The 13,464-nt window shown below is 42.9% G+C and overlaps 1 protein-coding gene across 4 annotated transcripts in view; it reads left to right on the top strand.

Annotated features, from left to right (window-relative positions):
• Positions 1 to 13,464, top strand: part of CILK1 (ciliogenesis associated kinase 1) — a 39,524-nt gene that overhangs the window by 20,204 nt on the left and 5,856 nt on the right. For all 4 annotated transcript variants that reach the window (XR_005778293.1, XM_040428558.1, XM_040428556.1 and 1 more), the window contains exons 8-9: positions 3,503 to 3,670; positions 9,464 to 9,772. Coding sequence is in view for 3 of the 4 variants with exons in the window: in XM_040428558.1 (XP_040284492.1) it covers positions 3,503 to 3,670; positions 9,464 to 9,772 (477 nt within the window). In the remaining variant the exon portion in view is untranslated. The remainder of the gene's footprint in view (positions 1 to 3,502; positions 3,671 to 9,463; positions 9,773 to 13,464) is intronic.

Raw genomic sequence — 13,464 nt, 5'->3', positions numbered from 1 at the left:
TCCCTCACTGCAGAGGCCGTGCTCCCTGGTTATTACCGCCTCCTGCCAGTTACAGGCGCCCTGCAATAACCAGTAAGCACTTTCTCTTACTAGTGGGGAAAGCGCTTATTGGTTAACACTTTAGTAACCAGGCCTGAAAAGACACTTTTTTGTGTTTTTGTGCACCTGGTGAATCGAACGGTTGTAACTTTTTTGTGTTGGGACTACCAAAATAATTTTTGCAACAATTTCTCACTTGACAGATAGAGACTTATAATTATTTTTTTTTGTTTTACTGCACAAAACATTTTTAAAAAGTATATATTTTTTTCAAACTATAGCTCCTTATTCTTTAAATATGCAAACTGACACCAAAATAAATTATTATAATTAGTTCCCTATTTTGTGTCGGTCGTTTTGTTATATTTATATGTATAGTTAGTTTCACATGAATGGGGCGATAATGGCAACGGTTTTGGTTGGTGTGGATGTTTTTTCTTTTATGTATTTTATTATTTTTCATCTTTTTTAACTTAATTTTTTATATATTTCTGCTACAAATAATATCCCCCAAGAGGTCATAAAAAGACCTTTGGGGGACACTGACACTTTTTTTTGTGAATTTTTCACTATTTCTTTTTTATTTATTACTTTTATTTGTATTTTAATAATATTTTATTGTATTCTTTTTTTTATAATTGGTTTATTACTTATTATTTAAATATATTTTTGCCACATAATATCTCCACCAAGAGGTCACAAAAAGACTGTTGGGGGACAATGAACACTCTACTATTTTGCACTTATTTTTTTTTTTTTTAATTTTCTATATTTTTTTAAAATATATTTTTGCCACATAATGACAAGGGATCATAAAAAGACTGTTAGGGGGCAGTGAACATTCTTTTACTTAGCAATTTTTCCTTTTATTTTATTCCTTTTATTTGTATTGTATTTTATTTTATTTTTTCTTTGTGATTTATTATATTTTTTTAATAATTTTTTAACTTATTTAATATATTTTTTCCACATAATTTGTCCCCAAGAGGTCACTGAAAGACCTTTGGGGACACAGACTTTTTTTTTTTGCACTATTTCCACTGTAACTGGGGCATCCAAAGGAGCCCCAGTTACAGGGGAAACCAGCCTGTGGTGGGGGCATTGTACACAGGCATAGCTGATCGGGTCTCCTAACCCTGCAGCTCAGCGCTCCTCTGCCCCCAAGCTGGGTCCACCCTACATAGCGCTCACCTGTGTGAGGAGAAGGCAGAAGCGCTGATAAACTGCTTCTGCCTTCTCCTCGGCTCCCCCGCTTTCACTGACAGCCGACGACCCGTCCTGCTCCTGCTTACAGTGCAGGGGCAGGAGCTGTAATGATCCATCGCGCGGCGCTGCGGGCAGAAACACAGCTGATTTTACGATCAGCTGTGTTTCTGTCCAGGAGGACGGGGGCCGCAAATCTTGGCTCTGGGGGCCGCATGCGGCCCGCAGGTTGTGCACCCCTGCGTTAGAGGATTCTGGCAGGAAGTTCCGCTGACAAATGCATTGAAATATCGGATCCGTCTCTCCGGTGTCACCATTTTTAAAGGTCTGCGCATGCGCAGTACCTTGTGCTATCAGCAGTTTGAACAGTCAATTTTTGCTGGCAGATTGCCTTGCATGGTTTGATAATTTTTTGTTTTGCAAGCTGTGGTTCTCTACACTGTATCTCACTGACATTAGTTTACAATTGTTCATAATTTCCACTGCATGAAACCTTAGTGAAATTTGTCAGTTCTATCCATTTTGAAGGAAAGATAAGAAAATAATGTTTACCACCTGTTAAGAAAAGAAAATCTGCTTTAAAACGGCTGTGCATGAATGGGAGGACCTGTAAAGGGAAGCTAACGTACCTGCTTCCCGATGCTGGCTCCTTGCTGCTTCTTTTCCCGGTCGGCGATGGTCTGCTGGGCTACCTCCCTATCAACATCCTGTGTGACTATTTGTAATGACGTAAGGCGAGCCGGTCTCCTCCACGGCCAGTGATTGGCTGCGGCAGTGTCAAAGAGGATGTTGACAGAGAGAATGCCCAGCGGAGCATTCCCGGCCGGGAGGAGAAGGAGTGGTATGCCAGCGCCAGGAAGAAGGTAAATAAACTTCCCTTTTACAGGTCTGGCCAAATACGTGAGTGGAGGGGGGGTCCCAATCCCTCCCCTCCCCAATTCTTGCACAAACCCTTGAAAGAATGTTCCTACAAATGGATTAAATACGCCCAGCATTGCAAACTTGCAGCACTGTGCAAACGTTTTAGGTTAAGATTGCTTTCAAAAATAGAAGTGTTCATAGTTAATTTTATCGATTAACCAAATTGAAAGTGAATGAACAAGAAAGAACTCTCAATCAAATCAATTTTTGGTGTGACCACCCTTTTTGCCTTTAAAACAGCATGAATTCTTCTAGGTACACTTTACACAGGAAGGTTCTTCCAAATGTCTTGGAGAACTAACCACACATCTCCTGCGGATGTAGGCTTGCTCAAATCCCTCTGTCTCTTCATGTAATCCTAATCAGACTCAATGATGTTGAGATCAGGGCTATGTGGGGGCCATATCATCACTTTTAGGTCTCCTTATTGTTCTTCTTTATGCTGAAGATAGCCGTCAGAATAAGGCAGTGTTCATTGAACATTTTGTGGGTGAGCAAGCTCTACACTGACCACATAATCACAAAGTAGCCCAGAAGTGCTCACTAGTGTTGTACCCCAGCTATCTGTACAAGCGTGTGTGAGGAGGACAAGCAGAATACTCTATGAATGCTTAGTTTCTCATTATAAATCCATACTGATTTAGGTTGTGGTCAAAGTCTCTTAACTATTCAGTCTCCTACTTGGATATAAAGGGACTGTCCCAAATTAGTACAACATGGCTACTTTCTTCCAGGAACACCATCACAAGTTGTGTGTGTGTGATTGCAGCTCAGCCACATTCACTTCAAAAGAACTGAACTGCAGTACCAGACACAGCCTGTGGACAGGTGTGGTGCTGTTTCTGGAACAGAGCAGCCACATTTTTGTAATCCTAGATGACCCATTTAATAGTCTTTTTTGTTCCCTCTATTGTAAGTTGTTATATCAAATAAATCTAGATCAGTTTTAATAAAAGGTAGTTAAAGTAACTTTCAATGTGCAGATCCTTGTGTAATTTAGGACATACACTGTGACTTATCTGTAACTCGTTGTTGCGCAACTGTTTTAGTGTTGATATGGCCGCCAAAAAGCCATATTGCAGAAAAGTTGCAAGCAAGTAGCACACGACTTGCACTGTGATCTTTGATGGCAACGTTGCACACAACTTGCAATCTGCAACCAAAATCCAAGTGCTGGATTTTCTGCGACTCCTGCATTAAATCCCATTGACTGTCATTAGATGTGATGTTGTGGCATTGTGACTAAAAGGAGAAGTGTGGTTGCAGTTTATGGGCAACTGTTCCACTTCTTGCACTCTTTAATAATTCCTTCTGCTCCTTTTTTTCCCCCTCTGTCCAGAATGACTGGCCTGAAGGCTACCAGCTTGCCAGTGCAATGAATTTTCGCTGGCCACAGTGCGTACCAAACAATCTGAAAACCTTGGTCCCCAATGCAAGTAGTGACGGGATTCAGATCATGAGAGATATGCTACAGTGGGACCCTAAAAAGAGACCAACTGCAAGCAAGGTATGTTATGAAAATTACTATATATAAAAAAAAAAATCAGCATTTTACCCATTTCAGTTATGTAATCTTGAAGACACATTCCCTCATTGTTCTTCTGCCATGGCTTTATTTTATAAAATGCACAGATGTCCTTGTTTACAGCAGTTTTTGGGGCAAAAGTGTCTCTTTTGTATCCTTATCTGAACTGGGGTGTGTTAGAAGTCAAGGTTTGTTGCTAGTTATTCATTTTAATTATTTATTTTAATTGTCATTGGCCTTTTTTATCATATGGTCTAACACCCTATTTTGTAGGCATTGTTATAGCTCAGGTACTCTGGTTGCACCCTCAGTAGTAGTAGGTTGCCTTTTTTTATATCAGGGTGACTGCTCCGTAAAACATGTTTTTTCCTGTTTGTTTTTAACGGGAGTCTGTCACCACTATATGACCATATACAGCACTTACATGGCGCTGTAGCACACCTATTCAGGATTCTAATCATGCCCCAGCCTGGCGAAGCAGTGCGCAGGCGCGGGATCTCAGCCGGACCTAGGGATGATACAAGGGAATAGGAGGGCGGGCAAAGGAAGAGGCTGGCGGAGGAGTAACAGTTAAAAAGGCAGGGCGGCCTGGGCACCTACACACGGAACGCCGCCCCTGGGCACTTGCGAGTGCTCATTTGCATATGAAATAAACGTAGTTTTTCCTGCTTCTGGATGTCTAAAGAATATAACAAAGGTACCATTAGAATCCTGTATAGGTGTGCTACAGCGCCATGTAAGTGCTGTATATGGTCACATAGTGCTGACAGACTCCCTTTAACCTTTTCTGGGTGTAGCTCATTGTGATGCCATCTGGTGGCTGATACGACAACTGCAATAACTTATAGCAGAAATGTTCACACAGAAAAAAAAAACACTGAAAATCTCTGTTGTGACAAAAACCTGCTCACAACTGAGAGGCGGATACCATTGCAGCTAGTCTGGAAATGCTGACAGTTTGTTATAGTGTAGATAAATGCAGACGGTATCAGCAGCATCTCACATCATCAGCTTTTATTTGGACTTCAAAGCAACAATAGCAACGTTTCGGCTGATATACAGCCTTTATCAAGCCTATTCACATTGTGTTACATCCATGTATTTATGGTGAAAACAAGTGTGCCACCCCCATCCAGATTATCCAATTACAGGCAATGGCATAAACTGACCAATGAGAATGCATATTTATTCAAACCCTCTATAGCCTAATTTACCTATATGTCTCACCTGAATGGCCACCAATCACACTATAGGTCAACCCCATCATCTCATGACGTCTGCTACTGCTGTGCACCAAATGTAGAACGTAGCATCAATTACCATGTTCGGCGTTCCACACCGCTCTGTGCGCATGTCTACACAGCTGTCTAATCACTCACGTCATAATCTGTGTTCCCTGCAATGCGTCCGTGGGTCCGCCCCTCAGTGTCACGTCGCTCCGTCCTCTGTTGCCGACGTCATCGGGCCGCGACAAGCGCTCCCAACTACATCATCCTAGCGCCGACGCGCAACTATCTGACCTCATAGAAGGTGTCCCAATGTTGCCACAGCAACCCGCAGCGCCACCGGAGGCATCCAAGAATATACAGAAGCCCCACAGATATAGACTGCGATCTACCACCTATATATAGGCAGCCCCAAGTAATCACAATCCACACTATATAAAATAGATTATGGGATAGTGACCCCAGACTACCAAAACAATTGATCCACATGATCCAGCAAAGTCAGACTCACGAGTGCGATCAGGGCACACTATATATATTCCAATATCAAGAGGCACTATCTATATCCTAATGTCACTGTATACATTCCTCAACATCTAGCTTGACCAATCGCTTAATTCTGTCCCGCCCAAAATACATGCGAACAACATCATCTGCTCCGCCATACTCGCAGGACAGAATTACCATATACCCTCCCACAGACAATCATGGATGGGGAAAACAACACCAACTTAATCAATTGTGGAAACATTGAACTCCATGTTTAATCCATATGGTTGGAGTGACTTCAAATTGTGTATCCATTTGAGTTCTTTTTTCCTCAGAATCTTATTCTTATCTCCTCCCCTTCTAAGATATCCTACACTATCTATTGCCCTAAAACGTAATTGATTTATGAAATGCCCACACTCAATAAAGCGCTTTGCTACAGGTTTGTCAATCATACCTTTCCTTATTGTGCTCTTGTGTTTATTGATCCGCTCACTTAGTTCCATCGTTGTCTCACCAACATATATGAGACTGCATGGGCACTGTATCATATAAATGACGTCTTTCAACTTGTATATTCTACCACTGTATGGATGTGAGAAGCTGTCACCCCTCATGATGCCACTGCAGTTAAGGCATGAGAGACAAGGAAAATTTCCGTATTTTTGGGGGGCCAAGAGTAGTTGTCTATCTAGATCTTTCCCTCCGACGTCTGCCCTCACAACTCGATCACGAATGTTCGGGCCCCTTTTGTATGCCATCATGGGAGGTAATTCAAATTCCTTAATAGTGGGCAGGCTGCTATGCAAGATCTGCCATTCTTCTCTAAGGATTGTGGCTATTTTGCCACTGTCCTCTCCATAGACGGACACAAAAGGGATTCTCGTCTCAATTCTATTGTATGGACTCACATTTAGAGTACCCTTACGTTCAGTGTCTGTGATTCTCTTTTTAGTGCGTCCAATCAACCCCTTGGGATATCCCCTGTTTGTAAACTTCCTACACATCTCATCAACATGTTTTTCAAAAATATCATCTTCTGACACAATCCGGCATACCCGTAATATTTGGCTCCATGGCAACGAGTCAACCATCTTTTGTGGATGATTACTATCATACATCAACAGTGTGTTTTTATCAGTGGATTTCTGAAAGAGATCGGTTTTAAGTACGCCATCCTGCAGATAGTCCAAAAACTGCAGCTCACTGTCCGATGCAGTCACAGTGAACTGAAGTCCCCGGACACAAGAGTTCAAATGTTGGTGGAACTTTTTGGTTTTAACAGGGTGTTATATAGTTCTCCATTTTAGGAAAATTGTTTTTAAGAATGTATAATACATCCATCCCCACACTATATATATAATGGAAAAAATTGGACTGCACTCCAGATGGTTTCTTCAGTAAAACAACAGGTAGTGTTTATTCACTCATGTGGTGGCAGCAAAAAAGCGACGTTTCGGCTCAACATGAGCCTTTCTCAAGCCGCTTGAGAAAGGCTCATGTTGAGCCGAAACGTCGCTTTTTTGCTGCCACCACATGAGTGAATAAACACTACCTGTTGTTTTACTGAAGAAACCGTCTGGAGTGCAGTCCAATTTTTTCCATTATCTACAAGTGGGTAAGATCCAGTTACCGTACTTGGACTTTGCACCCGTCTTTATTTTCTTCCAAGGTGTTGCTGGCAGTAGTTTTTATATATATTTATTTATATATATATATATATATATATATATGTGCTGTGCCCCTGTCAAAGACAAAAATTATTCCATCCCGAAGTAAATAAAAACCTTTGTTGATGGTTGCGGGGTAAATAGGACAAGGTGAAGGCACACCCGAAAGGGAGTTGAGGGGACCTGGTGAAGCAATAAGGAAAGTCCAGCTCTTCGCTGTTTAGGGCGTTGGGAGAGTACATCACTTTGCCTGTTCACCTTTGGTCTATTTCCCGCAAAAGGAGGGATTTGTGAGAGATGGAATTTGTTTCTCTGAGTATGTGGTGTGAACATTCTGTAGTACACATTTTTGTCCACAAGATGGCCGCAAACCAGCAGTTTGAGCCATGTGTGCATTCTTTTGTTTAAGGTAAATAGGGGAGGGCGGAAATGGGGATTACATTGAAGTTTTCAAATATACCTATGAACTCAGTTGAAGATGCTGAAACCACTCCTATCAGGTTAAGGAGCCAATAGTCTCTTCTTAAGGAACACCCCTTTTGTGATGTCATGTCTGCTATTTAAGTCAATGTAATGTGAATAAAGTGCGCCTCTTCTGCCATGGCTCAGAGAAGAGAGAAGATGCTTTTATGAAACCACCTAGTGTGTCTGGTCTCATTATAAAGCAGTATGGTGTACACATACTTAGGTCCCTTTCACACGAGCGAGTTTTCCGCGCGGGTGCAATGCGTGACGTGAACGCATAGCACCCGCACTGAATCCTGACCAATTCATTTCTATGGTGCTTTGTACATGAGCGTTGTTTTTCACGCATCAGTTCTGCGTTGCGTGAAAATCGCAGTATGTTCTATATTCTGCATTTTTCACGCTGCCCTGGCCCCATAGAAGTGAATGGGGCTGCGTGAAAAACGCATTGCATCCACAAGCAAGTGCGGGTGCGCTGCGTTTTTCACTGATGGTTACTAAGAGATGTTGTTTGTAAACATTCAGTTTTTTATCACGCGCATGAAAAACGCATCAAAACGCATTGCACCCGCGTGGAAAAAACTGAACAACTAAACACAACCGCAGACAAAACGGACTGAACTTGCTTGCAAAATAGTGCGAGTTTCACTGAACGCACTCTGAACGCATCCGGCCCCAATCCGCAACGCCCGTGTGAAACCAGCCTTATACTTCTAATTGATTTGGCACCACACAAAGAAGAAGGAGAAGCGTATGAATTTGCGCTGACAAGTTCAAGAGTGGTACCCTCCCAAATCATAAAAATGTCATCGATGTAGCGCCACCAGCACAGGACTCTCTCATGGAATTTGGAACGATATACCAGTCGATTCTCAACCTCTGCCATGAAGATGTTGTGGAATGTATACAGTGACATTAGGATATAGATAGTGCCTCTTGATATTGGAATATATATAGTGTGCCCTGATCGCACTTGTGAGTCTGACATTGCTGGATCATGTGGATCAATTGTTTTGGTAGTCTGGGGTCACTATCCCATAATCTACTTTATATAGTGTGGATTGTGATTACTTGGGGCTGCCTATATATAGGTGGTAGATCGCAGTCTATATCTGTGGGGCTTCTGTATATTCTTGGATGCCTCCGGTGGCGCTGCGGGTTGCTGTGGCAACATTGGGACGCCTTCTATGAGGTCAGATAGTTGCGCGTCGGCGCTAGGATGATGTAGTTGGGAGCGCTTGTCGCGGCCCGATGACGTCGGCAACAGAGGACGGAGCGACGTGACACTGAGGTGCGGACCCACGGACGCATTGCAGGGAACACAGATTATGACGTGAGTGATTAGACAGCTGTGTAGACATGCGCACAGAGCGGTGAGGAACGCCGAACATGGTAATTGATGCTACGTTCTACATTTGGTGCACAGCAGTAGCAGACGTCATGAGATGATGGGGTTGACCTATAGTGTGATTGGTGGACATTCAGGTGAGACATATAGGTAAATTAGGCTATAGAGGGTTTGAATAAATATGCATTCTCATTGGTCAGTTTATGCCATTGCCTGTAATTGGATAATCTGGATGGGGGTGGCACACTTGTTTTCACCATAAATACATGGATGTAACACAATGTGAATAGGCTTGGTAAAGGCTGTATATCAGCCGAAACGTTGCTATTGTTGCTTTGAAGTCCAAATAAAAGTCGATGATGTGAGATGCTGCTGATACCGTCTGCATTTATCCATATATTACGGCCGTTGGATCCAGGGCCATTGGTGAGGCTGTTGCATCTATTTGGATATATCAACAAGGACCGAGTGGTGCTGCTTCTACATTTTGTTTATTTGTTATAGTGTGTCAGTCTGGAGTCATAGAAGATTGCATTTGACGCTTACATTGTTTGACACAAATACTATTGTATTTCAGGCTCTCAGTCACCCTTATTTTCATGTGGGTCAAGCTCTCGGTACACCTCAAAGAATTCAAGAGTTAACGAAACCACTGAAAGACTATCAGGAAAAGCTAATTCCATTACACATCAAACCTGTTCCGCCATCTCGGCCACCACCCAAATATCAGTCCCGACTTTCATCACGTACCCTCCAGCAAAGCCAATCAAATGGACAACCTTTCAAACTAAGCACATCTCTAGTGGATTCCGTGGACAACGAAGGAGGAGGAGGCCCCATAAACCACTCTATACTGCCAGAGCTAAGCAACAGGGCTGCCCCTCTTGTAAGTAAATGCTGCAATGCCTTACTGTATTTTAAGGGATTAAGCAAAATAATTAAGGCTCCCATATATACAGTCAGGTCCATAAATATTGGGACATTGACACAATTCTAACATTTTTGGCTCTATACACCACCACAATGGATATGAAATGAAACAAACAAGATGGGCTTTAACTGCAGACTGTCAGCTTTAATTTGAAGGTATTTACATCCAAATCAGGTGAACGGTGTAGGAATTACAACAGTTTGCCTATGTGCCGCCCACTTGTTAAGGAACCAAAAGTAATGGGACAGAATAATCATAAATCACTTTTTAATACTTGGTTGCAAATCCTTTGCAGTCAATTACAGCCTGAAGTCTGGAACGCATAGACATCACCAGACTCTGGGTTTCATCCCTGATGATGCTCTGCCAGGCCTCTACTGCAACTGTCTTCAGTTCCTGCTTGTTCTTGGGGCATTTTCCCTTCAGTTTTGTCTTCAGCAAGTGAAATGCATGCTCAATCTGATTCAGGTCAGGTGATTGACTTGGCCATTGCATAACATTCCACTTCTTTCCCTTAAAAAACTCTTTGGTTGCTTTTGCAGTATGCTTTGGGTCATTGTCCATCTGCACTGTGAAGCGCCGTCCAATGAGTTCTGAAGCATTTGGCTGAATATGAGCAGATAATATTGCCAGAAAAACTTCAGAATTCATCCTGCTGCTTTTGTCAGCAGTCACATCATCAATAAATACAAGAGAACCAGTTCCATTGGCAGCCATACATGCCCACGCCATAACACTACCACCACCATGCTTCACTGATGAGGTGGTATGCTTAGGATCATGAGCAGTTCCTTTCCTTCTCCATACTCTTCTCTTCCCATCACTCTGGTACAAGTTGATCTTGGTCTCATCTGTCCATAGGATGTTGTTCCAGAACTGTGAAGGCTTTTTTAGATGTCATTTGGCAAACTCTAATCTGGCCTTCCTGTTTTTGAGGCTCACCAATGGTTTACATCTTGTGGTGAACCCTCTGTATTCACGATGGTGAAGTCTTCTCTTGATTGTTGACTTTGACACACATACACCTACCTCCTGGAGAGTGTTCTTGATCTGCCCAACTGTTGTGAAAGGTGTTTTCTTCACCAGGGAAAGAATTATTCGGTCATCCACCACAGTTGTTTTCCGTGGTCTTCCGGGTCTTTTGGTGTTGCTGAGCTCACCGGTGCGTTCCTTCTTTTTAAGAATGGTACAAACGGTTGTTTTGGCCAGGCCTAATGTTTTTGCTATCTCTCTGATGGGTTTGTTGTGTTTTTTCAGCCTAATGATGGCTTGCTTCACTGATAGTGACAGCTCTTTGGATCTCATCTTCAGAGTTGACAGCAACAGATTCCAAATGCAAATAGCACACTAGAAATGAACTCTGGACCTTTTATCTGCTCATTGTAATTGGGATAATGAGGGAATAACACACACCTGGCCATGGAACAGCTGAGAAGCCAATTTTCCTATTACTTTTGGTCCCTTAACAAGTGGGAGGCACATATGCAAACTGTTGTAATTCCTACACTATGATTCACCGGATTTGGATGTAAATACCCTCAAATTAAAGCTGACAGTCTGCAGTTAAAGCACATCTTGTTCGTTACATTTTAAATCTATTGTGGTGGTGTATAGAGCCAAAAATGTTAGAATTGTGTCGATGTCCCAATATTTATGGACCTGACTGTACAAAGATCTGAAAGAAACACAAAACACCAAAGGAAAAAGACATGCAAAAAATAATCACATATTTATTAAAGGGTATTCCCATCTAGGACATTGATTTCATATCTCTATGATATGCCATCAGTTTCATATAGGTGCAGATTTCGCATCTGGGACCCACTGCTGTCTCCAGAATGGGACCCCCAAAGTGAATAGAGAGCACTCATGCATGTGAGGCCACCCTCTATTCAATGACAAACATTTGTAATGCGCCTTTCTCACGATGCAGGGCTAGTTGTGTGGCTGGGGCAACTCTCTGGGAAATCAGTGGTTGACATATTACATACAAACTCCATGCAGATGTTGTCCGTGGTCAAATTCAAACCCAGGACCCCAGTGCTACCACTGGGCCATCATGATGCTATGGGATTTACGAAAGTAGCCGAGCACTGGCACAAGTATTGCAGGGCACTGATATGGGGCCCGCTCCTATCTGACATGGATGGTATATCCTAACGATATGCCATCAGTGTCTCAGATGGGCTATGCCCACCAATGGCAGCACAATTTTACAGCAAAATCATGTGGCCATTGGTTGCCGCGGGTGGGCATGGCTTGGCTGCCCCAGCTGGCTGTAACCTTAAAAACCTGCATAATCTCCTGCTAAAACCTGCCTGCTTTTCAAGGCAAAGTGCCAAGCGCTGCATGAATATCCAAAAAGTCACAATTATTTTGCAACTGTCCGTTCAGTACTGATGTGAACGTAGCCATACCAGAGCAACACCCAGGAGACTGACAAGCCTAAGGCTAACAAGGCCAACTTTTGGTGACGCATATCCTTTAAGCTACAATTGTGCCAAAATATTGGAGAAAAATGGCTCATCTTAGGCCCACCCCTTTCTTGTGAAATCCCATCCACTTTTTGCTAAGCTCCACCCCAGCTAAGTGTATGCGATTACACTAAACCCATGTACACTTCGCTTTTTTTTGTGTGCAGAAGTTGACCTGCCATGTGGATTTTGAAATCTGCAGCATGTCAGTTGTTACGTTTTTCTTGTGCGGATTTCATCTGTTTCAAAGGGGGAGATTTGCGGAAAAATTCACATCGAATCTGCACCAAAAACAGTGCAAAAGACGCAATAAATAGTGTGGATTCATATGCGTATTTTTTGTATTGTTTTAGTGCTGATTTTCTGCACGTAAATCTGCATTAGAATCCTCATCCTTAGGCCTCATGCACACGACCGTTGTGTGCACCCGTGGCCGTTGTTCAGTTTTCCGTGATTTTCTGCGGACCCATTGACTTTCAATGGGTCCGTTAAACTCGGAAAATGCACCGTTTGTCATCCGCCTCCGTGATCCGTGTATCCTGTCCGTCAAAAAAATAAGTGCTGCGCCTGAAGGGGTTAATTGTGCGTATCATAGCCCCCTGTAAGAGATCAGGGGCTGCCAGGCAGCAGGGGACACCCCCCCCCCTCCCTCCCTCCCCAGTTTTAATTTCATTGGTGGCCAGTGCAGCCCCCCCATGGTGATGGGGACGCTTCAAGTTAAAATATACCATCGGATTGGAGAAAACTCAGATCCTATGGTATATTAACTCCTGACTTTACATTGAAAGTCAATGGGGGACGGATCCGTTTGTAATTGCACCATATTGTGTCAACGTCAAACGGATCCGTCCAAATTGACTTGCATTGTAAATAAGGACAGATCCGTTTGGCTCCGCACGGCCAGGCGGACACCAAAACGACTTTTTTTTCATGTCCGTGGATCATCCAAAAATCAAGAAAGACCCACGGACGAAAAAACGGTCACGGATCACGGACCAACGGAACCCCGTTTTGCGGACCGTGAAAAAATACTGTCGTGTGCATGAGGCCTTATACTGTGGGAAAAAACACAGCTGCAGAACAGCTGCAGTATTGTGGATTTAAAGTCTGAAGAATGTCAATTTATACAGTGGATTTCCCATGGAGTGGATGAAATCTGCTGGCTTTTCTGTG

Source organism: Bufo bufo, chromosome 4 (assembly GCF_905171765.1).
Source record: "Bufo bufo chromosome 4, aBufBuf1.1, whole genome shotgun sequence".
In the NCBI taxonomy this organism is placed as follows: Eukaryota; Metazoa; Chordata; class Amphibia; order Anura; family Bufonidae; genus Bufo; species Bufo bufo.
The sequence above is the reverse complement of the archived record's forward strand: the minus strand, read 5'-3'. Positions and strand labels throughout refer to the sequence as shown.